Source organism: Trachemys scripta, chromosome 3 (assembly GCF_013100865.1).
Source record: "Trachemys scripta elegans isolate TJP31775 chromosome 3, CAS_Tse_1.0, whole genome shotgun sequence".
NCBI classification, from domain to species: Eukaryota; Metazoa; Chordata; order Testudines; family Emydidae; genus Trachemys; species Trachemys scripta.
Genome location: NC_048300.1, coordinates 70568422 through 70594516, shown reverse-complemented (window position 1 = coordinate 70594516; position 26095 = coordinate 70568422). Strand labels below are relative to the sequence as shown.

General features: G+C 38.2%; 1 protein-coding gene across 2 annotated transcripts in view; it reads left to right on the top strand.

Annotated features, from left to right (window-relative positions):
- FMN2 (formin 2) overlaps positions 1-26095 on the top strand; it is a 229686-nt gene that overhangs the window by 158116 nt on the left and 45475 nt on the right. For both annotated transcript variants that reach the window (XM_034765035.1, XM_034765034.1), the window contains one exon: positions 9978-10070. In XM_034765035.1, the coding sequence (XP_034620926.1) occupies positions 9978-10070 (93 nt within the window). The remainder of the gene's footprint in view (positions 1-9977; positions 10071-26095) is intronic.

Genomic DNA, 26095 nt, shown 5'->3' with positions numbered 1-26095 from the left:
GACTTTGGCTTCTTTTGAAATGGCCAATAAGATTGTCAGCTGTGGTGATTGTGTCCACCAATTTGTGATTGTGATGTATACCCCTGTTCACTTTGCCTGTAGCGGCAAACCTGACATTTTTGTAGTTTCAGATAAGTCCCCTACGTTTGCTGCTTTCTCCCTGCAATCCAGTCATTTGCTTTCATGTTTAGGGACTTCCAAAGTTATGCACCTTAGCCACAAGTACTCCTCATTCTTTTTGCAAGTAACAAGGAAACCCCCAACTAGCAGTTAATTTGCTGTGAACATACAATTGAGGGTATCAGACATGAGGGTCCTTTTTAAACAAGGAATAGAGATGGGACCAATTATTTAAGATGGTAAATTAGTACAGTTTGGATCAGAGGGCTGATAGGAGGGAGAGACTGCTAAAGTTTTTGTTTCATATTCAAACTTCTGGATACTTACTTCAACTGAATCTCCTTGAGCTTTACCAACTGGTAGACTCAGTCCCTGGATATTGTTAATAAAAGAACCTAGCTCAATATTAAGAGAAATGTCTTTAAACTAGGGCTGTCATGTGATTAAAATAATTAGTCATGATTAATCACACGATTTAAAAAATTAAAATCTATTAATCACATGATTAATCGCACTGTTAAACAATAATAGAATACCATTTATTTAAATATTTTGGATGTTTTCTACATTTTCAAATGTATCAATTTCAATTACAACACAAAATACAAAGTGTACAGTGCTCACTTAATATTTATTTTTGATTCAAAATATTTGCACTATAAAAAACAAAAGAAATAATTTTCAATTCACTGAATACAAGTACTGTAGTGCAATCTCTATCATGAAAGTGGAACTTACAAATGTAGAATTATGAATAAAAAATAACTGCATTCAAAAACAAAACAATGTAAAACTTTAGAGCCTACAAGTCCACTCAGTCCTACGTTCAGCCAGTCACTCAGACAAACAAGTTTGGTTACAATTTGCAGGAGACAATGCTGCCTGCTTCCTGTTTACAATGTCACCTGAAAGTGAGAACAGGCATTCACAACATATTTATGTGTCAGATGTGCTAAAGATTCATATGTCCCTTTGTGATGTTCCTCTCTGGTATTATCTGGACCCGTGATCTGCTAGGTCACTCCAATCCTTGACTCTGGGAGCCAGCCTTACCCTGCTCTGCTGTGACAACCCCCACTCCTGGACTCCATGCACAGCCTCTGGCATGTAAGCTGCTCCCAGCTACTTGCAACTGAATGACACTAGCCAATATCTCTGGTCCCAGACACAATCCTAGGAACCTCCGTCTTGCAGTGTCCAGTTATGCCTGCTGGATGCTGCAAGCTTACATGATTTCATCAATTTAACAAAGAAATTGATATGTACGAGACTTGTTATCCCAAGGGAAGCCTCTGACACACTTCAAACCAAACACATTGCTTCAGAAAGAATAAACAGATTTATTAACTATAAAGATAGATTTTAAGTGATTATAAGTCAAAGCATAACAAGTCAGATTTGGTCAAATGAAATAAAAACAAAACACATTCTAAGCTGATCTAACACTTTCAGTGCCCTTACAGACTTAGCTGCTTCTCACCACAGGCTGGCTGGTTGCTCTTCAACCAGGCCCTCCTCTTTGATCAGCGCTTCAGTCGCTTGGTGTGGTGTCTGTAGGTGTAGATGGAAGAGAGAGGAAGAGCGTGGCCATCGTCTCTTCCTTTTATCATTTCCTTTCCTCCCTCTTGTCTTTGCCCCCCACCCCTTTCAGAGACAGGTGAGCATTACTGAGCCTCTCCAAGCAAGGTTGAGCAATTCCCCTGGTGTGGCCTCATGCAGGTGAGTCATTGCATTGTAGCTCCCTTGCTGGACAATGGCTGTTGATGGGTTGTTTGACACCCCACCCAGGCATTGGTTGCTTTCCTTGCTGTTGCCTCTGGGGAGCTAATATCTGGCTGATTCCCCCAACTTACAGCATGTTTTAGTGACCACCATACAACACAATTCTCCTAACTTCATATGCATTAATGATATACATATATGGATAGAGAAATGACTTTCAGCAGATCATGACTTTTCCCCGATAGCTTACACAGCATGTTTTATATGTAAGATCACGAATACATGAAAATGAGGAATATGGGGGTTACAGTATGCTCCCCCAAGGATAGAATGTCACACCCTTCATGCTTTAACTACCATTCCAGAGAACATGCATCCAAGCTGATAACGACTTCTGCTCGATAATGATCCAAAGCAGAGCAGACCAACCCATGTTCATTTTCATCATCTGAGTCAGATGCCACCAGCAGAAGGTTGATTTTTTTTTTGGTGGTTTGGGTTCTGTAGATTTTGCATCAGAGTGTTGCTCTTTTAAGACTTCTTGAACCATGCTCCACACCTCGTCCCTCTCAGATTTTGGGTGGCACTTCAGATTCTTAAACCTTGGGTCAAGTGCTGTAGCTATTTTTAGAAATTTCACATTGGCACCTTCTTTGCGTTTTGTCAAATCTGCTGTGTAAGAGGTCTTAAAACAAACATGCTGAGTCATCATCTGAGACTACTATAACATGAAAAATATGGCAGAATGCAGGTAAAACAGAATAGGAGACATACAATTCTCCCCCAAGGAACTCAGTAACAAGTTTAATTAACGCATTATTTTTTTAATGAGCATCATCAGCATGGAAGAATGTCCTCTGGAATGGTGGCCGAAGCATGAAGGGGCATACGAATGTTTAGCATATCTGGCATGTAAATACCTTGTAATGCCAGCTACAAAAGTGCCATGCAAATGCCTGTTCTCACTTTCAGGTGACATTGTAAATAAGAAGCAGGCAGCAATATCTCCAGTAAATGTAAACAAAAATGTTTGTCTTAGCGATTGGCTGAAGAAGAAGTAGGACTGAGTGGACTTGTAGCCTCTAAAGTTTTACATTGTTTTGTTTTTTAGTGCAGTTATGTAACCAAAAAAAAAATCTAAATTTGTATGTTACACTTCCATGATAAAAAGTTTGCACTACAGTACTTGTAGGGGATCACTGAAAAATATTAATTATTTTGTTTAACATTTTTACAGTACAGATATTTGTAATAAAATAATATAAATTGAGCACTGTACACTTTGTATTCTATGTTGTAATTGAAATCAATATATTTCAAAATGTAGAAAAACATCAAAAATATTTAATAAATTTCAATTGGTATTCTATTGTTTAACAGTGCAATTAATTGCGATTTAATTTTTTAAATTGTGATTACTTTTTTTTAGTTAATTGCATGAGTTAACTGTGATTAATCAACAGCCCTACTTTAAACATTATCATGTTAAGTTAAATCAAATAGATTTTACAAAGTATGTAACAGACTGAACAGGCATTCTTGTGTCACTTATCTACACAATTTCACCCACTTTCCCTTGCACTGCTAAGTAAAGCAACATTCAAGAAAGGCATATACAGGCAGTGTCTCATTCATTCAGTAAGAAATATGGAAAGGCAGGAGTACTGCCTGTATCTTTTGTGCTCCTGTCATCTTTGCTTCCCTTAGTCATGCTGTGGAGTAATAACAGCTCAGTGGGACGGAGGTTTTTAGACTCCAGTGAAACAGTATAGAACATGATATACGAGTACTACATCTAACAGTTCTGTTTAGAGAGATTATGATTCTAACTAGTAATTTGTTGATCTGGGGGACTGAGGACTACTAAACCTAAAAACATGTTACGCCTGTTGTATAGAAAATAATGAATCACTAGTTAATTTTAGACACTGGTTTTAGGCATTTTAGGCCGGTAGGTGATGATACTGCCATTAGTAAGGCAATGGTATCAGCATGACTCCCACCGTTTCTAATGCTGTGATGTTGCATTCGGGGACTTTATTTTCAGCACCCCTATACCTAATCAGGCAAAGTAAGATGTGTTTTTCTTCCTTTTCTGTATTTTTCCGTTGTCTTTGAAGGATCTACACATGGTTGGTAATTTTTGCCAGGAATGGGGTGAATGCTTGTCAAAAATGAGAACGTTTGCCTCAACCATCACCCATTTTATAACTGAATTTGAACCAAGCTTCCTCTTTTGTGGTTCTGATACTATTAGATGAAGGCCTCCATAATCTAAAACCTGACTGATTACACAAGGTTGTTCTGTTCCATTATCAATGTGAGTGGAGGCCATTTTTGGTAACACACGTTGTAAGCAAAAGTACTAGTTATGAACCATGCTGAATAGTAGGAAGTCTCTAGCTCCCTGTGCAGCTGCTCCCTTAGTCACAAGACCACAGATTTAAAAAACAAAAACAACACAAAAAGGTTGTGGGTGGATGTCAGGCATGTGGACATAGATTTCAGCACAATTCTGTTAATACCAGGTGCTGCTTCATTTAAGTTCCTCTCTTAGTTTAGTATTCTTTTCTCTTAGGTTCTATATCTGACACTAGGAATGAGTTACTTTGGGGTAGTGTAGCAGCAGTCTGATGCAGAATTAGCATCTCGGGAACTCCTTTTTCTGCCACTCAGTTCTTCCTTGTATTTAGATGCATGCTACACAGAGACACTATAAGATCAACCCCTAAGAGTATTTTCATTATCGTTTTCTAGTCTGGAGCAAAACAGGAGGTACAAGGATAGTGAAAGTGTTTTATTCCTGAAGTTTATCTACTGTGGGAATTCCCAAAATCTCATTAATTCTCCAGGCTTGCAGTTCAGATTTCCCACCCAAGAGGGTTCTGCTGCTTGGCTGAATCAAACCTGAACTCTGAATCTTTTTAGGATCACTAATGTCAAAGTTTAGTCCTTTCACATAAAACAACAGATTGTAGAAACAGCGGTTTTGTTTTGTTTTTAAGATTCACAAGTCATAGGAGACGTTGCAGGACTCTAAATAGTTCTGTGAAGAAAGAAAGATTAAGTATTTCATTCTGACAATATTACATCTGTTTTTCTTTTCCAAAGCAAAGTGAATATGAAAAGATAGTGTATCTGCGCATTTCCTTAAAGACTTTGAAGAGGAACTGCCGTAGGCTATTGGCCTGGGTATAGCGTACAATCTCTGAGGGGCACTTATCCTCAGAGGAGTCACACTTATCTTCTCTTAAATTGACTGAGATATCAGGAGGTCATCCTGAGTTGCAGCTAATGAATTAAAAGAATAAAATGTTTGACCTTTCAAAATGTTGAGAATGATGAGTAATCCATAGCCTGGGAAGAGACACTGAACTCATGTGATGTTACCTAGGCTGTTATGGTAATTTGTGGCAGAGTGCAAGATCTTTCAGCTGGTTATCCTATATTTCTGGAAAATCCCCATTGCCCTATGGTACTGTTTGAGTGTTTGGGATCAAACTCCTTCTTGACTAATTGTATTTTGTAGTTTTCAGTTTACCTACGTGAAAGATCCCTCTTCAGTTTTCTTCTATCTAAATTAGATAAGGTACTTATCTTCATTTCCTGTCCTAAAGTCTTGTGTGGTGTTAGGCAGTGTCATTGAACACCTCCCATATTCCACTCCAGAGGTGATTACATAAATTAGTTTGTGTAGCATTTTGAGAAGCTTTGTGGTGAACAGTCTTCTATTAAATGTATGAGACCATTTCTGAGAAGGCTTCATGTGGAGTACAATTGTTTACTTTTTGTGAGGTACAAAGTTCACATTCTTGCCTCAAAGACACAGCAGAAGTGGGAGTAAAGGAAGCGAATGCTGCATTTCAGCGCTTTCACTAGCCATGGAATTGACCTAATATAACACTTATTCACTAAATAAATGAGCAGATTCTCCAAACCTTAGGAAATCATCATATCCAGTAGTAATTCCATTCTTGTATTTGACTTAGCACGTGTACATGTTTCATGAGCCTGCCCACGAGTGAGCAGATATGTAACATTTGTTTTCAAATAAGTTGCATCACGAGCAATGAAGGCCTGTTTAACTTTTTTTTTTTTTTAATTGAATAGGGCTACTGATGTTTCACTAAGTCTGTTTGCATCTCTATCTTCAATTATACTTTAAAACAAATAAAGGAATCAGAATATTTACAATTCTCAATGTCCCACTAACTTTATGCCATTTGTGTGGATTGCCACTGAATAATTTGATTTGATTTCCATTTCTCTGTGTACTTTTAATCAGTAGCATTTTTACAGTTGTGGAAAATGATAAAAGAAATGCCCACAAAGTGTGTTTTCGGGCTTCGTGTTCAATTAATTAAAAAAAAAAATCTTTGGGTAGATCTTAATTTGTTGCTGGGCACCTGGATTCCATTGTTATTCAGGATGATTACCACTTAGAGCCTTGTTAAATTTGAATTACTTTATCTAGATCTCCAGGGATTTTCATTTTCTTTTGCACTGTGTATGACAGCGGTGTGGTTTAGGCCTCCAATGATTGTTTCTGACACATGAGTTTTTGGATCTCTAAAACAGATTGCTATTCTCTAGGGGTTAAGAGTGAGGACAGTTTAAATATTCATTTTGTATTGGATAAGCACAGTATGGTAGTAAATCTCTTTATCATAGAGTTACCTTTTAGAAACAATAGCACAACTGCTCTGTTGTAGATAAGGTAACACAAATAATCCTATTTAATTTAAAGGTACTATTTAGGGTGAATTGTAATATTTTTGTAACATTATATGTTTGGGGAGTTTTATGCTGATTTTGATTTTAGGCAGAAGCAGTACTTTTGCCTCAAAAGATGAGGTAGATTTTGACCACCAAAGAGGATTTTCTCCCCCTTTTATAGAACTTAGAGATACAAGTGGTCTGAAAGAAATGTCAAGTCTGGCATTGCCCAAGATTTGAGTTCTGTTGGTTCATTGCAGAGTTGTTGTTATCGTGTTCGTCCCAGGGTATTAGAGAGACAAGGTGGGGGTGAGGTAAGATCTTTTATTGGCTCAACTTCTGTTGGTGAGAGAGACAAGCTTTTGAGCTGCACAGAGCTGAAGAAGAGCTCTGTGGAGGTCGAAAACTTCTCTCTCTCTCTCTCTCTCTCTCTCTCACCAATAACAGTTGATCCAATAAAAGATCTTACCTCACCCCCCCACCTTGTCTCTCTATTGGTTCATGACATTTTAAAGCTAGGGCAGTTTGTTTGAACCCATTTGTTACAGAGCCTAGTGATCATCTTTTCCTGGCTCCCACTAGGACTGCTGTGAAGGGAATCCAAGCCTCTGTGTTCTGGATCCCCTGGGGTACGTTGAGCTTCTGGAGCTGAAAAGAGTTCAGCTACTGCCCCAAACTAAGGACCCTACGGTATACTCTCAGGGCAAAGACTTTCTAACTGGCACTGCCCTCCTAGTGTTGGAACCTGTTGTCCAGCCTCCTAGATGCCCTGGGTGCAGCACTGACCCTTCAGATATCCCAGGACTTGAAATGCCCATCTCCCAGAACTCCACTCTAAAGGTGTGAAGCTTCTGGTTTACAGTTTAACTCTCTCAGGAGCGTGTGGTTCTTGTGAAGCACAAACACGTATACATTTTGTATAATCTTTCAACTTTATGCTCTTTTTTTAATTTAATCATGTAAAGCACCAGAGAGTATATATCACACAAAACACTACAAAATCCTAAACGTGATGTCCCTCACTAGCTCACCCTTCCCTTGGGAGTTCTTGGGGAATCATCTGTGTTCCATGGCAGGGTCCTCCACCCCTCTTGTCTATTCTGCCCCTGCAGCAACCTCCCTCATATTAATCAGCTGCAAAATGGCTCTCTCCTACCCATGTGAATCCCTTTTTAGCCTATTGCTTGGGGTCACCTTATTTTCTGTCTTTTTGGTAATTTTCCATTACTTTCAAACTCCCCTCCCTGCACACACAAGGTACAAGTGTCTTCTCCCAACTAGAGCAAACCTATTGTCACAAAGTGTTTTACTTCAAATAGACTGTTGTTGAGTACTGATCCCTTACCATTGTCTCTGGCCTGGTAGAGACATGATGCCACGCTGCTAATTTAGGGTGGATCCACATACACATAGGCTTTCCATGACACAATAATTTCATAGACTCCTCCACAATTCAGAAGTGGTATAGACAGAGTCCTCAGGGTGTCACATTAAAGCTAGTGCAGTTTGTTTGAATGCATTCGTAGAATCATAGAATATCAGGGTTGGAAGTGACCTCAGGAGGTCATCTAGTCCAACCCCCTGCTCAAAGCAGGACCAATCCCCAATTTTTGTCCCAGACCCCTAAATGGCCCCCTCAAGGATTGAACTCACAACCCTGGGTTTAGCAGACCAATGCTCAAACCACTGAGCTATGCCTCCCCCATCATATGGCCTCACCATGAGAGCCAGCCTACTTTAAGATTTTACCTTGTCAATTCCCAGGTTCTATCACAGTCATCATTCTACTGGCAGTATAATGATGACTGCATCTGTAATTTTCACTCCATGCATCTGAAGAAGTGGCTTTTTTACCCACGAAAGCGTATGCCCAAATAAATCCCTTAGTCTTTAAGGTGCCACTGGAATCCTTGCTAGTCTAGTGGCGGACACTCCCTTATACACAAACACATTGCCAAAACTCATCTATATCATCCTCACCTAAAGCAATTTTGTATTCAACAACAAACACTTTGTCCAAACCATGGGAACTGCCCAAGGTACTAGGATGGATCCCCAATATGTCGTCTACTTCATGGGCCACCTCGAGGAAGAATTTCTGGGAAAGTGTACCACAAAACCAATGATATACCTGAGATACATCTATGATATTTTCATCCTCTGGACAGACGAGCTAAATTCCATGATAGATTTCCACAACTTCAGCCACTACCACCCACCCATCCATCATATTCATTCTAGAACACTCCCACACCAGCATCAGCTTCTTGGACACCACGATCCGCTTCAACAATGAAACGCTGCAGACAACTATAAACAAGAAACCCACAGATCCAGCAACCTCCACTTATATAGATATTTTGCAGCACTGTGCAGTTAGGGTCATATCCCTGGCTTCTACCTGGAAATATTTTTAGATTGAAGCTTCTTTGTCCCTTGTTGACTTCCTGATTTACATAGGATTTCAAGCCTTTGAGGAGCTAATTACAGACTTGTCCCCCAAGCCCAAGGTAGAGCAAGCATTTTGTGTACTGCAGCTTGCAGCCACTGAAGGGTGGACTCAGGAAACTGGAGGAAGACATCATCACCCACAAGAGTCTTCTTTCTGCCGCTTCCTTTCCTGTTCTACCAGCAGGAAACAAGTGAAGGCAGCTTATATGTGAAGGAGGGCTTGAGATAATGCATGATGAGGGGGTAGAGGACTGGAAGAAGAAAAAGGAGAAGGAGAATATATTTTGGAAGTAGGAGACGACCGTAAGAGGCTAGAGGAGGGGGAGGAAATGATGTGTAGAAAGAAGTAAGACAAGGAAAGAGAAGACCAAGAGAAAAGAAAATTTGAAAGAGAGAGAAAATTGGACCTTAAAATGGAGTGAGGAGGAGGGGAGCTGAACATAGAAACAGAAAGAGAAGTGCAAGAAATAAGGGTAGGATTTTGATCCAGGGAAATATAATTTAATAAATAAGATATAAAGCTCACCTGCTGGAACACGCTATAAAACAGCATATGTAACAGTATATTAACAAAGAGGTAAATACAACCCCCTCCCCTTCCTCATTATCCCTTGCTGTTCAAATAATAAGTGTTCCAACTGTTTCCCCACAAAAATCTGGTCACTCCCTGGGTAGCAGACCACTGGAAGTCAGAGGGTAGCAGGAAGGATGGTCTCTGACACCTATAAACCCACCACTTACTTTGAGCACCAGTTGTTCATTTATTCAGAAACATTTGATCAGGAACAAAATTGCTCTCCAGGAAGATTTTATTGTAGCATTTGCATTGGAAGCAGTCTGTTTCTAAAGATCATATCCTAGCAAGTTTTGTTGGCTATAAATTAATATAAGCTAATGCATTTTTACTACAGTATTTGTATCTATGCCATTATGTGTTACCCTAAAGTAATCTGTCGTTTCAATTTCAGCATGCGAGACACAAGCGGGGAAAGTTTATCAGGTATCACTAGAAGAGCACATCCAGCCTTTCAAAGACAGCATGGAGCAATTCATTAATCAAGGTAAATAATGAAACGTCATTGAACCTTTTCAAGACATTTCAAAGGAAAGTTATAGGAACAATGTTTATACATTGGGAGTAAAGAGACAGTTTATTTTGGCATCATAGAAAGATGTGGGTTAGTTTAATCAAATGCCACACAGTTCTAAAAGATTTGTGGGACGACTCTGTTGTACTGTCAATGAGTCACCCTCTTGAGTGGCAGCAAAGACAGATGCTATTGGCTCAAGTGTGTGAACTCATCATGAGTTCGCAACTCTAGTAATATTTTTGTTTCTTGAAAAATTTTTTAAAGCTGGACTCATTTCCAAAGCAGTGACTGTTGTGCATGTGCCAAAAATACAGTGTCTGCAGAGCAGAGGTCTTGTTTCAGCTCCTCAGATTGCAAAACTTGTGTCTAATTTTTTAAGCAAACACAAAAGGCAAATCCAAATGAACTCCTCAGGACAGGCTTGTGGAAAATGCTGTGGGGGGCTGGGGATGTGTGTGGTAAATTTAAATGTATCTATGCTGATCTTGTCTCAACGCTAGGAGGGAAGCACCATAATAGGGGATGGGTGGTGCTGTTCCCATGCTCCACTGTCAGGATTCTGCAGTAGGTGAGGAAAGCGGCACTGTCGAAGGAATGTTCTGAGTCAGAATGTTCTGTGTTGACTTGGCCATGCTGTTTTTCTGGCCAGTAGTCTACTTATTTGGCTATTCCTGTCCACACCCCAGCTTTCTGTAACCATACAACATAATAGAAGACAAAAATATTGACTCATGATTGGATAAACAATTGTGTGAGAAGTGAGAGTATCTACTGTTTATCCCTTTTAGAGGCCAATAGCGCTGAAGTCTAGAACTGTGTTAACTAATCATCACAAATGGAAATTATCATTGATGTATTGTATTAGAGTTCAATGTCCATTATTTATTTATTTCTGGTGAGGTAGTCAGGTATTAAATTCACATTTTTGCTTCCTAACTGGATCATCAAAGGTAAATAGCATTTTCAAGGTAGTCTTACGGTGATGTTCAGCATGTGTGAACCAATTCCTTCACGTGACTTCACATGTCATTGAACAGACTTATTTAGCTTGAGGGCCATAGCCAAAACACCACGTGACAAGCAAATACAAATCAACAGATCCTGAAATTACAAAGATCAGTCCCCAAATCCTTGCCAAACAGTTCTTTAGCTGTGTCCTGAAACAATTGGTAAGATGTGCTTTGGAATCAGAGAGGCCTACATTTCTATACTTGATGCCACAATGATGGTGTTTAGCTGGTAATTGTTTTTGGCATCTAGCTTAATGTAGATGCAAATAAGGTTATGCATGTAGAAGAAGGAACAACAAATTAAAGGACATTTGTCAATATGAAGTAGAGATTCTTTCCATCAGATGTTGTGTTGGGAGCTACAATTTAAGGTCTAATAACAGTGTTATGCATTCCTCTTCAAACTAGAACAATGAATTGAACATGAGGTTTATTATACTAATATAATACTAATATAAATCAGAAGAAACTCCAATGATGTTTCTTCATCCCTTTAGGAAAGGACAATGAAAACATTATTAATGGTTATAAAAGTTGCCTGGCTCCCTATTTAAATTTCTCCACAGTTTTTGAGACTGATTTCCTGCAACAGTGAATTCCACAGAATGATTATGTGGAGGAGAAATAATGTTCTCTTTTCTTTGTTATATGCTTATCAGGTTTTTTTTTCCTCAAAGTGATCCCGCTCCCTGTTCTTGTGTTCATTTGGGGATAGAGAGAAAAGAAGATATTGATAAATCTGATCATAGATATCTAGTCTCCTATCAGAATGTACAGATGTTACTCCTTTTTGGAGTTAGTGGGAGTTTTGTGTGATCACTGATGGAAAAAGAAACCCCATAACCTCAGAACAGCAGCAAAGTTAAAAATATCATTTGCATGTTCTAATGGAAATTAATACAAGTAGGGGTTATGACATGAACATAGATGTGCTCTAAATAAACTAGTCTACATTTCTTTAAACCTCGCAAAGGCTACTTTTCAGAAATCTGTCACGATATTACTCTATGAAAGATAGCTTAACATATAGGAGAAAAGAATCCTTTAGTTAAGTTCCAAAAATAAAGTAATTTTAAAATACCTTCCATTATGAAATCCTTTGTTTTTACTTGGTGGGATTGAATTCAGACTTGAAAGAGGCCATGTTTAAAACAGGATTTCTCTTTCCTGTTCAGTGTTTGACAGGCTTTTGATCTAGATATTTTTTCTAAGGGCTTTTGTTGTTTATGTAGGCATAATCGATGAGTCTTTTCAACTAGACTGCACACACAAGATCATTTAGAAAAAACAGAGGGACAACTTTTGGCACCTTTGGGGGATTTATGTATTTATATAATGTGTGTTCTGGGCAAAGTAAAATAAAGTTTAAGTTCTTTTATATTTAAAGTTCAGTTTCTCCAAAGCAAAAAAAAGTTTTAAACTTACAGTTAAATTCATAATTTTTCACAGGGTTAAATAACTTGGAATGTTTTTTTTTTTTTTTTGTGATGCTTTTCAGAGCAGGTAACTTTTCTGTATAACGGGATTCACCCGTTCAAAGTAACTTCAGACATTTACAGTATATTCCATTGATACTTATTGCTAGCATTGGCCAGGCAGAAAGTTGAAGTTAGAAACTATCTTCCAGTCGGTATGGAGAGCGGGGCACATGTGGTTAAACATCTCTGGTAAGGCGCTAGAGAAGAACTTTATAGGAGCAGCTACAGGTTTAGCACAGTTGTATTAGTTTAATTTTTAATTAAAATATTGCAACTGGTCAGGTTGAATTTTATATGTAAAAAGAAAAAAATAGTGAGTAAACTTGTAAAGTAAAATCAGAAAAGATTGGGGCTCAGAATCCTGTCAGGCTTACTTTTTAATGGATCATTACACCCACCTTAGGAGGAAGAATCAATTCATATGCATGTCAGCTAATATGTTATCAATGGACCTGGAAATGATGCACTTGATTACAGTTTCCTAATACTTTTGTTATAATCACCTTGAAAGCTATATGGTTAATTCACCAGTCCATGCACAAAGAACCCTCTCCAGCCACAGGATTCCAGTTCCTTTTCTGCGGTGCTTTGTTTTATTTCTTCAAAATAACATTATTTAATACAAGTTCAACATGTCGTGTCCTGTCCCCTCTAATCTGGAGTCTTCTGCGAGAGCCTATCTACTCCCTGCAGGATTATGCTCCACAGATTACCTGATGAGGAGTCAAGATGAGCCTACAAGGCTTCTCTCTCCTTCCTAACCTACTCCCTGCAGAATTACACTCTGCAGGCCATCTGCCTCAGAGTCATAACTGGGTTCTTTCCCCTCCCAAACATCTCCTGCAGGACGTTAATCTTTACAGTTCCCTCTTCAGTAGGACCAGGTGATCTTCAAGCTATAGCCCAATCCCTGGCCTCAAAGTATCTGCTGAGGCAGCTGATTATTCACAGGTTGGGTTAGGTCTAACACCACTTAAAGAATCAGCCAACCTGTGAGGCATCTGTTTTAAGTTGCATATTGCTTTGCTAAACTTGAACCATTTGTGCTGAAATTGTCTCTTCCAGAGGGTTTTTCCCCCGAAAAGGTTTCAGTAAAAGCAAATTAGCGGCTTCCAAGGAAGAGATTATGGAATAATTAGTATAAAATATACAATAAAAATAGTTTGTTAGTCATTTTCCAAAAGTTACATTTTTTGAAGGTTTCTTTAAAGAGCTCTAGCACTTGCATGATTTGGAACAGGAATATGAAATTTGGCAGGTGGGTGATCCTGGTATTAGACAGGTACCTTTTGCTGTCCCCGTTAAAAAGTATCCAGATTTAGCCAAATTGTAAGTGTCTGAAAATTGCCATGTGCACATGCTTGGTAAAGACTTTTATGGTATGTTTACATGGCAGAGTTAATTCAAGTTTTCTATATGTGAGCTACTTCTTTCAAGTTATCCTAACTTGAGAGAGTGAGTATACATGCCGCAGAACAGTCAAACTGCTGTTTTCATACTGGCATTGTGCTCACTCGTGTGACACTAAGGTTTCTGTGGGCATATCTGATGGTTCTTTGCACTGAAGTAAGCGCTATGAATTCTTTCCCAGTGGGAGAGTTTATCTGTCTTTTCTGGGCACACAGGTGGAATTGTGGAAAGACAATGTAGTACTAATGGAGCTAGCCTACATCCACATTGCAGAGTGGTCATTTTAGCAGCTGATGAGTTGTGTTCACTCAAACTTTAGCTTATGCCCCCTAATGGCACAGCCAACTTGAGTTAAGGGTTTTTGTTAGTAGATGGAACTTGAGTTAGGTGCAACAGTCAAGTTGTAATACGAGTTAACTTTGCAGTCAAGAGAAGCTTTTAGAGGCTTGCTGCTACAGTTGCTGAACATTCCATCTGCACTGAGCATGCTTCCTGGCCCCACAGACTCCATGAAGGATGTGGCACCAGCAACTGCCACTTTGGGCAGTAGTGCTGCATTGGGACCCAGAAAGAGTCCATGCATTCTAATCTCAGCTCCCTCATGTACTAGTATGCAAATTTATGTGCCCATCACTGCACTTATTATTGAGGAAGGCCCCATATTCCTGCCTGAGAAGGCAGGTGAATATCATACCACTGATTTTACAGTGTGGTTTCCCAAGGTCATTTCAGGTATAACTGGCAATATCACCCTATCTCTAATGTTGCAGACTCAATCCACAGTCTCATTGCCTTGAACGATAAAATATGCCAAATGTATATGCTTGGTTATGCTATCTATAACCACTTCCTTCCAGTGCCAGGAATAGAAATCAGGAATCCTGATTCCCAATGTTCCACTGCTATCTAGAAAACAGTTGTGTAAGCCATTAGCAAAATGTGTCACATTTACCTCTCTAGTGGCTGGTATACTTAGAAGATAATAGCCTGCTACTACTGTCAATTACTCTAACAGGTCAAGCAGTAGACATCTGTGCTGTGGATCTAAAGCCTTTGGGTTTAAATCCTGCTGAGGACCCACATGTGAGTCAGTATGGTTTCATATGATAAAATTTGCTCTATTGGTTTGAGGATTTATGTATTTTTTTAATCTAGGAAATTGCATACCAAAACTATGTATAAAGGATGTAAAGTTTGCAAAGTGACCTCCTCAGGTTAGGAAATGTCAGAATTAAGGTTTTTCATGAAATCTTAACTTGCCCTCCCCTGTGTATATGAATTATGATAAAGTCCTTAATTACATGATCACATGATGTCTGTTCTGCAGGACTCCTGCTTCTTTCAGTGCAAATGATGAATAGTGAATGAGGCAGAGGTTTGTAAGGAGGACAAGAATGTTCCTTTGTGGTTAAGACAGTGGACTGGATCCCAAGAGATCTGGGCTCTGTTCCTGACTCTGCCACAGACTTCCTACATGATGTTAAGAGAGACCATCTCATAATACATATACCCACGCAAATTTAATTCTGGTATTTTTTACCTTCTGAGTGCTTGACTTGCAACTTAATGTTCTTTAAATGTATCTTTTTAATATAGAGGGTAACATGATTCTTTGTTATTTTCCAAAATTGTCTAAACTAATCCTTTCAAGAAAACAGGACTTAAAATAATGTTAGGAATATATAGAAATAAAACTGTTTTGTTCTTTAAAAATTCCCAGGCCAAAAACTTTATTAAGGTAGTGAAGGGGTTGTATGAGTATATGTCTATGAATATCTATTAATTTTAAACACCATTCCTTAAACATTATAAGAGTTTAAAAATGAAAATAAATTAAATGCTGTAAATGTTCTGAAAAGGTAATATTAGTAATAATGACATAAGTTTCCAACATTAACCTTATCTCTGCCTCCCTATTGCCATCCTCAGTCTTTCATGTAACTTTGAATTCTGGGCTACGGATCTCAGCTATCCAAAATACAGCTCTGTTCTGGCCTATAAATTGTGAACCTATTTAGTAATTAGATACTGAAAAGCAGACTTTCCCCAAGTGGTGAGGACCAGAGGAGACCACAGCATTTCACTCACATTCCCTCCACATGTCACCCACTTGAAAGATTAGTCCCCCATCGATCACTCCACTCTGGGAGGGACGCCCCACTCTACTCCATTCACTGTCCCTGTAGTAGTCAGAGACCTCACATGCTATAGACAAGATCAGCTTTTTTTCCCAGAACCGCAGTCATCTATAGTCCCTTGCAAAGTCGGCCTGAGATTCTGCTATACTACACAGAGGACAGAAAAGATATGTAGGTTGTATCAGTGTACCATAAAAGACTAATATTATACTTCGTATATGCAACAGTGAAGTCTTTAGATTTTTTTCCTGGGCACCTCCCAAAGTGGAGAAGCAAAGCAAGGCTAAATGGGCAGAGTTAGGGAACTGTTAGTATAAGCAAAGCTACTGAGACAGGACTGTTCCCAATATGCTCTTTATTGAAAGAAAAAAAATAAAACCTAAAACCCGCAAACTTCCCATTTTTGAAAATTTCACTTGAGAGGAATGTGAAGAACAGGCAACTCAGAATAAGTAGCATAAGAAAACAGAATGCTTAACACTGGGGGGGAAAAAATCATATGAATTTCATTAATTGTTTTACAGTTTGTTATTAGTGTTCTGTCTGTTTTTAAATGATGAAAGTCATCATTTGTTTTATATCTCAGACATTTAGATGTGGTAATACTAACAAATACATCTGTATTGCATCAACTTGTCTTTTACCTCAGATGTCTACACCTCAGTTGGTTTGCATTACTACATAGTCATCTTGTTGCACATTCAATTTCATGTGTATCACTAAGACTGCTTAAATGAATTTGCCTTGTTTCAGAACCCATGAGAAAGCCAGTGCATTGCAATGGTGGCTTCAGTTCTCTGCAGCCATGGCACAGGAACTCACTTACACATCCTTAGTGGCATAAATGTAATCTATGCATACTGGGGGGGGTATCTCTGCATGGTGTGGTCAGATAAAAAGTGGTTTTATGGGCATGTGTTTGAAAAAGCTCAGTGCTCATAAGTGACAAAAAAATAAGTGACGAGAGTTTATACAGGTCATCAAAAGGTGTGCAAATGAACCCTTTCTATATTTTGTTTTTCTTGTCTATATTAATGGAAAGCTATTTCAGAAATCTTTGAGATTGTATTAAAAGAAAAAAAAAGTGTGTGTGTGCGTGTGTGCGCGCGCGTGCCCCCATCTGTCACCCTTCTACAGAAAAGAGCCAGGTATCTTTAAGTTAACATCTGTCCTTCCATGTAGGTCTTGGAAAGAGGAATTAAAACCAATGTAAACTACTTACAGTACCACCTCTATACCTAAGAATGTATGGTTTGTCTTAGTAAGTGTCTTTTACTACATGTTTGTACAGTGTCTAGCAGAACAGAGCTCTCACATGGTTGAGACCACTAGCCTTTTTGAAGCTGCTCCGAGACTTAGGATGTTAAAACTAGTGGCAGTGAATGGGATAGTGGGCAGAGTGCAGATGAGATGGTGAAAGCTTCAGGTTTAGCACAATATATCACATGGCTACCACCTCCCCAATAATAGTCCCTGAGGGTATACGTTTTAGGATGAAGACCTAAGATTTACATTGGAAGGCCTTTGACACTGGAATCCACTCTGTTCAGATGACAGAGCTAGAGGCTATCCTTCGGAATGTGATGAAAAGACCATCTGTTTACCCAGGCTTTTGCCTGAGGTGGATTGAAAAAGGGGGTTATGTCTTTAAGGATAGCTTTGGTTATTGCATAGGACTAATGCTGGGCTTTGCACCTTATTGTGATAGTCACTGGGGAGTGTCCTTTTGTGCAGTCAGTTGTTGGCAGTATACGGTTACAGGTTTGTTTTTTTGTTGTTTTTTTTTAATACCATCACATACTTTATATTGATCAAAAATGAAATCGCTGCAGGAATAATAAGAGAAATAAATTAAGAGTATTCAATATAATACACAGTTGTCACTGCCTTTTCTGTATTCAGCTGTTCATTTAACTTTCACTTTTTATTCCATGTTGTATAATCTTTATTTTGTTCCTTTTGTTATTTAGAAATGGTCTCTGCACCATTCTCTTTGTACTTATTTATAATTTTTCATTACTTTTTTTCCAAATATAACAATTATACCAAAATCCCAGATTCATCATAATACACAAAGCAAATAAAAAGGGATAGGATAAAGGGATGGGAGTGGAAGCAACATATTATCTTCAGAGTCTACGTTAATCATAGATCTCTAAAAAGTCAGCCCAAGTTGCCTTGAATTTTTCAGGCATTCCCTTTGTTTGGAATCCAGTTGTTCATTAGCTGTGAGGTTAGCCATAGGAAAAGCTCTGGAGGTTCTGGAGCTCCTAATGCATCTGGACCAAATACATTCAAAAGTAAATGCTTTACCTGGAGATATTCCCATGCTCCAGAGAAGGGCAAGACAAATTGTTGCTGAAGATCTACAAATGATTTAAATTTATCATTGTCAATTAGCTGTGACGCAGTCATAATTGCTCTGTCCCCACAATCCCTCCACATGAAGTTTTACCACTAATTTTAAGGATAGGATTGCTCCATAGGTTTGCCTCTACATGAAAGAATGGATGGAAGCAGAGCTTTCTAGACAAGTTTGACTACACTTCCCTCACAGACATTATTGTGGGAGCTCTGGAACCATCAAATCTGTAGTACTTTGATCCTATAATGCTTGAAAGAGGGAGAGGGTATACTAATTCTCATTCAATCTGAATCCAAGGTGTGTGGTCAAATCTAGTAGCCACAAAGATGCCTGGCTCAGCAAAAAGGAGATGTGAAAATTTTCCAAGTTGGGAAAACAAAACAAATCCTCCCAGAGATTGAACAAGTTACAGCTCCCTCTAAGCCAGTCTAGGCTTCTTACCTGTGCCCCAAAGGAACATTCTGAAAATATTATTCAATTTTCTATAATAAGTTTGAGGAATAGAAATAGAGATACCTCCTCATGGCATACACAATTCTGGGAAGGATATTCATTTTCAGTATATTAATTTTACCCCACAAACTGAGGTTAATTAACTCCATTTCCCCAAATCATTAGACACTTGGGCAATAATAGGTCCAGTATTTATCTTAGAGATCTCCTGAATATTTTTGAGAATCAGTATTCCTACATGTTTCATATAAGAGTATTACCATTGAAAATCCCAATTTGAGGAAAGGCCTTTGTGGGCATATTTGTTAAATCCTAAGAGTTCTGATTTACTCCAATTAATTTAATCTCTTGAGAGGAGCCCAAATGTATTAATAATCACCTATTACCAATAGAACCTTCATACATTAGTCCATAAGGAAGCACAATCTAATAAAGCAATTATTTATTTATTATATAAAAAAGTATTAATCAAATGATAGATTTTACTTTACCTTTCCTATGAGTTAAGGGAAGTGGAAGTAAATTTATAATAATCCTTTAATCTTTTAACCCCAATGAAAGAGAGAGAGAGAGCGAGAAAGGGAACTAACGTATCATTATCAACTAGTGCTCATTAACTTGTGCAGAGCAGCCATATTAGATCTCAGAGAGCAATACATAAATTCCATATGATTGAATCATTCCACAAATATCTTCTCTTGTGAGGGAGAAGTTTGCAGACTTTTGAGGTATTTTTTTTCCTCCTTCTGACATGAACTAAATGATACTTTCTTCTTGCCATTCATATTATCAAATGTTGTTGGGCATTTAATAAAAAACTCCAAGTCCATCTTCCTGGCCAGATTTTTTTGCTTGGTTAACAGCTGCCCACATTGCAACCACATCATGGGCATAATCATGAAAGAACTGTATTTTAATTGCTGGATTCTAGATTTCTGCAAAATAAGCTCCTTAGTAGTAAATTTCAGCAATTTCACAATCTATCCTCTAGGCCTACCTCCTGGAGCTGGCTTGAGGGCAAGGGCCTGGTGTGCGTGATCGTTATCAAAACAAAAATCTATCGCAGATCCAACAGTTTAGTTACCTGTTTAGGGACAAAGTCAGAAGGTTTACCATTCTCTGTTCCCTCAGGGACACCTGCAATCCTCATGTTATATTGTTGCAAGCAGCTTTCTAGATCAGTTAGCTTGGTCTTAACAGTCTTGATGATATTACTGTTCTTCATAATCTGTAATTTGTTCTCTTTGAAAGTATCGTCCACTTCAGAAATTCTGTGTTCTGCTTCATCCATCTGTCTGGATAGACCTTGTAGTGCACTCTGAATCTTAGTCATTGTGGTCTGTAGGGTGGAAACTGCAGATTTGATTCCAACAGAGTATCTATGGCCACCTGTTGTTGTACAGCCATCAGCTGCATTACATCAAGCTCAGGCACCATTTTGTTTGTGGAAGTGGGGGAGGCAGACCTCCTCTGTTTTTATTGGTTCTTTCAGAGCAAGAGAGGAAGATGCACAGCTAAAGGGTATCTTGGGCATTTCAGTAGGCAGATGCAATATTTCTAGGGGATGGATGATGGGGTTTAAGGGATGATGTTTGGAGATTCCTAGTGGGCCACTTCAGAGCTCAAGCAACCTCCATCTGGTTTGGTCACAGTGCCCTCTCTTGTTCTCAGGTTAATGTTTCTATTGTGTTTCAGTGTTGGTAAATGTGCCAAAAAGCTTAAACAGTAGGTTCATGTGTTTTATTGATAAACTGAAAACTAAATAAAATATATATATAGTCTCATAAATCACTGCATTTCTCCACATATAAGCCAGTGTAATGCCATTCTGAGGTTCAGACATCTGAAATAAAGACAATCGAATCCAAGCTTATGATATTGATGGAAAATTATGCTGGCACAGAACTTCAGTAACACAGTTATAAATCAGGTCTGCATATTAGAAACTATATTAATAGTTTTATCCTGAAGTATTTGAAATAGGGGTGTCACAGTTAGCTCAAGCGATTAACGCAAAACAAATTAACTAGATTTAAAAATTAGTCACAATTAATCACTATTTTAATTGCACTGTTAAACAATAATAGAATACTAATTGAAATTTAATATAAATATTTTTGGATGTTTTTGTACATTTCCAAGTATATTGATTTCAGTTACAACACAGAATACAAAGTACACAGTGCTCACTTTATATTAATTTGTATTACAAATATTTGCACTGTAAAAAAGATAAACAAAAGAAATAGTATTTTTTCCAATTAATCTCAAACAAGTACTGTAGTGCATTCTGTTTATCATGAAAGTGCAATTTACAAATGTAGAATTATTTTTTTACATAACTGCACTCGAAAACAAAACAATGTAAAACCTTAGAACCTACAAGTTTACTCAGTCCTACTTCTTGTTCAGCCAATCACAAAGACAAATAAGTTTGTTTATGTTTACAGAAGCTAATGCTGCCTGCTTCTTATTGACAATGTTACCTGAAAGTGAGAATGGAAATTCACATGGCACTGTTGTAGCTGGCATTACAAGGTATTTACGTATCAGACATGCTAAACATTTGTATGCCCCTTCATGCTTCGGCCACCATTCCAGAGGACATGCTTCCATGCTGATGATGCTTGTTAAAATATAATGTGTTAATTAAATTTGTGACTGAACTCCTTGGGGGAGAATTGTAAGTCTCCTGCATTTTGCCATGTATTTCGTGTTATGGCAGTCTTGGAGGATGACCTAGCATATGTTGTTCAATTTAAGAATGCTTTCACTGCAGATTTGACAAAACTCAAAAAAGGTACCAATGTGAGATTTCTAAAGTTAGATACAGCACTCGACCCAAGGTTTAAGAATCTGAAGTGCCTTCCAAAATCTGAGCAGGATGAGGTGTGAAGCATGCTTTCAGAAGAGCAACATTCTGATGCAGAAACTACAGAACCTGAACCACCAAAAAAGAAAATCAACCTTCTGCTGGTGGCATCTGACTCAGATGGTGAAAATGAATGTGCCTCTGTCTGCACTGATTTGGGTCATTATCAAGCAGAACCCGTGATCACCATGGAAGCATGTCCTCTGGAATGGTAGTCGAAGCATGAAGGGACATATGAAGGTTTAGCATATATGGCACATAAATACCTTGCAACACTGGCTACAACAGAAATGCTCTTCGTGGACCATTACCTAGTTGTGGTAAAGAGGCTTGCGTGTTCCAATGATCCTCAGAACTATGTTGTCAGGAGCTTTATGCTGCTGGTAGGATCTCCCAAGGCAAACAGGTCTGAGAGGAGGTCCCAGACAAAGCACAATCCAATCCTCCAAGTCCTCAACAATGGATCAGGCGGAAGAGGGTCTTCAGATCCCAACAGCTGTGAAAGCAGATGAAGGCTGCAGCATGTTGGAGATCTCCAGTCCTCTCGGACTTTTCCTGCCACTGGGCCCCAGACCTTCAGCTTGTCATGATCGTGTGGTTGCTGTAGGTGTATCAGCTTCCCCACATTAAAAGACATCACGCATAGGTTTCTACAATGGGAAATAACATCTTTCCAACCTTCCATCAAGGGATCGCCGATGATGATGATGATAACAGTGCCATGTGAATACCTGTTTTCTACATCCAAATATTCCAAAAATATTTAAATAAATGGTGTTGTTTAACAGTGCAATTAATCATGACTATTTCATTAATTTCATAATTGATCATGATTAATTTCTTTTAAATGTTTGACAGCCCTAATTTGAAGACTGTATGAAGATTGAAGTATGAAGTATTTAAAAGGCTCGACTGTAATTTCATGAATAAAAAATGTCTATTTTTTTGTACTTTCTCCCAAAACCTTTCTATGAATTTAGTTGTCAAGAGAAATCCAGACATGGGAATCCCTGTAGGTGCATCCTTCTATTGCAATGTGGTCTTATCATGAATATAGTGTAGAACATTTATACACTATGCAAATGTGATTGGATCTCAATTCAGTGTAAATAGATGTATTGAAAACTATAGCGGTGTAGTGTCTCATTGTAAAGGAACTGTATCTGTTTTAAAAAGCTTGCTACATATGGAAGTGACTGGAAGGAACATTCATAGCTAATTATAAATAAATAGTAGTTAACACTTTAAATAAAAAAAGAAGAAAAAGCAAAAAGGTATAGAGCATTGACAAGCAGATGAAAGAGTTCTTGGTGCCTTCCATCTGAGATTACTCAAATGCATTCCTGTATTCAATTACCTGAGAAGATGTGATATCCCCTTAAGTGAGAGCAGGAGATCAGAAGGGATTGCAGTTTTGTGCCTCTGCTTGCTCACAGTCCTTTGGAACTGGTTCAGAAGAAATAGCTTAAGCAGCTAAAAGGTTTTGGATTCAGACGGTGACTACAGACTATAATCACTGGGTCAAGATCATAACCCAGAACAGCAACAGAAAGTTGTGGTGGAACAAAAAGTTTAAGATGGATGTTTGAATGCCATTGGAATAGACCTCATCTTAATACCACAAGGCCTGCTCAGAGTATTTTCTGAATTTGAACTAAATAGTAATTCTGTCTTGTAACTATGCTTATCTCAGTACATTTTCACATACAGTACCTGGTAAACCCTAGTTTTCTGTTAATTTCAAATAGATTTTCTGTAGGTAATTTTGGGGGTTGATGCACATTCAGGATTCAGCAAAGGGTTTAATTTTTTTTTCACAAGGCCACCAAATATTAGCCACTGTCATGATCTGAAGATTATTGATACACTCACCTGTTTTAAATACTTCCTCAGAACCCACTTATTTCTGCTATTTTCCATCCATAATCACTGCTGACTCGCTCCTCAATGCCACTCCTCTCCCTGACTACATTAAGGGATATTAAGCTTACAACAAGAGAACAAACAACAAAATCCAAGAGGTTAAACCAAAAGTGCATGCATAAAATCAGGAGGAGGAGAGGGGAAAAATGGGGAGGAAAAGGAAAGAGTTCCCCCAAGAGATTTCCCTTTGTCTTGTTATCTTTCTATTCTGCCTTGATCTTCTGCCCTTAATAATGTCAGATACTTGGATACTATAGTGTTGAGTGTTATAGAAATGCCTAAATAAAATAATTATATATACCATTGCAATTGCAGCCCCTAGAGTGCTTGCTCTCTGCTCAGGAGGGGGGAGAGGGGACATTCTCACTCTTGGAAGGTTAGGCAAAAATTCTGTAGTCTAAAATGGTACATTTTACTACTGGTCCAGCATGAGGTCTTTGGTTTGTGTGGTCCATTGAACAGTTTATCCTCTTTATCTTGTCTTCACTTGTCCTCTCTCCCTGCTTTCGGGTGAGCATATTGGCTGAAGGACTGGCAAGGACATCATGAGGTCCTAGAGTTCAGCCTGCTTGGCCCAGAGGAGGGAAAAGGTGAGGAATTCAGAGGTCTCTGTCCAACCTCTTACACCCTTTCTTCAAACCAAGTGTCTCCTTTGTTCTTGATTTCTCTGCCTAATCTAGGTGGCCAGTTGCCCAAGCGGGGGAGATATGTAGCAATTTTTTTTTTTTTTACCAGTTCCGGCTAGTGCTTACTCAGCCTCAGTGTCAATGGTAAATAAACTTTATAGATCCTAATAAAACCCACCCTTGTAACAGGAGATGTAGCACTGGTTTGTCCAAGCATAGTAAATTTAGGCCTTTTCACAGTCAGTACCAACTGATGTCTACAAATTCAACCTCCCAAATAAGGGCTACAATGGTAGAGAAACAGAATAAACTTTGAGGGTTGAAAGAGAATTATGTTCAACTTGTGGTCTATATGGCAGAGTTATCTCTAGAGCTGGTATTGTTAAATATCTTTATAATTGATCTGGAAACTGAGATAAGCGATGAAAGGGCCAGATTTGTAGATAAGAGAATTTGAAGGAGTTGCAAACACAAAAAATAGAGCAATGTGGAGAATACATAGAAGATGAAGTAGGCTAGCAACAGAAAAATATCATTTACTTTCCTACAAATATTTTTAAATGAAGTGTAATATAGAAAATTCAAAGACATCTGCTTGGGGGAGAACAATATAGGCAAATGTTAGGTGCGTGGAAATACAAAAAAAGGATTTGGTGATTTATTTATTTATTTATTTATTTATTTTGCATTAAGTAGCCAGTCATACCAGGACTTGAGCAATGTGTGACTGGAGCATGACATACCATCAAAGTCAGTGAGATTATTCGTGCAAACCCTTCTTTGAATGCTTAAGTCTGTGCATTTTCTATACTCAAATTCATGTTGTATATTTTTTAAATTATATTTGCAGGAACATAAATAACATTTCTTTACTAAAGTATCTGTTATTGCATCACAGAGCAAATTTCAATTTCACATAGCAGAACTTATTCTAAATTTTCATATCATTTTAAATCAATCACAACGTAACCCAGCCAGGATGATAATCCAACATTTTGGCCTATCTGGCCTTCACTAGGGATCAGTAGCAAAATGCATTTGTAAAGCTCTTTTCTACAGCCTTCAGCCATCTAAGGAGTCCAAAGGAAAGCAGCCCTTAAATGGGAATGCCTCCTTGTAATCATATCTTATCACCATTTTGCCTGCAATCCTAGTAAACAGTGAAAACATATACATAAAAATATAGTTTATAATATTTGGAAGGGATACACTGTGTAATAATCTAGAAGACTCTAAACATACACTGCTCCAAGCAACATCATTTTCTAGATAATCTGTATATGCTTCTCCTAATCTTTTTATTTTCAATGCTTCAAATTCCATTATCGGAATATCTAACTTCAGCGTGGCTACTCGTGTGTAAAGTTATGCATGTGTTTAAGGCTCTGCAGAATCTGGGCCTGCAGGAATTTAAAGTGCAAAGCTGTAGGATAAAAACAAATACCATTTTGTGATGTGTACATATTGGTAATTCCAGTAGACTGAGTATATGTGGAATACTGTGTACAATTTTGTACACCTGATTATAAAACATAGAACAGTAAAATAAAGATAACACAAAGAACAACAGCAAAGACCAGAGCTGGAAGGTCAGACAGGAAAAAAGTTGAACAATGCATATATACTGTAGTTGAAAGAATTGAATAGAAAGGGACTATGATACTTTGTATACAAATATTTGTGGAGAAATGATGAGGCCAAAGAAATGTACTAGAATTGT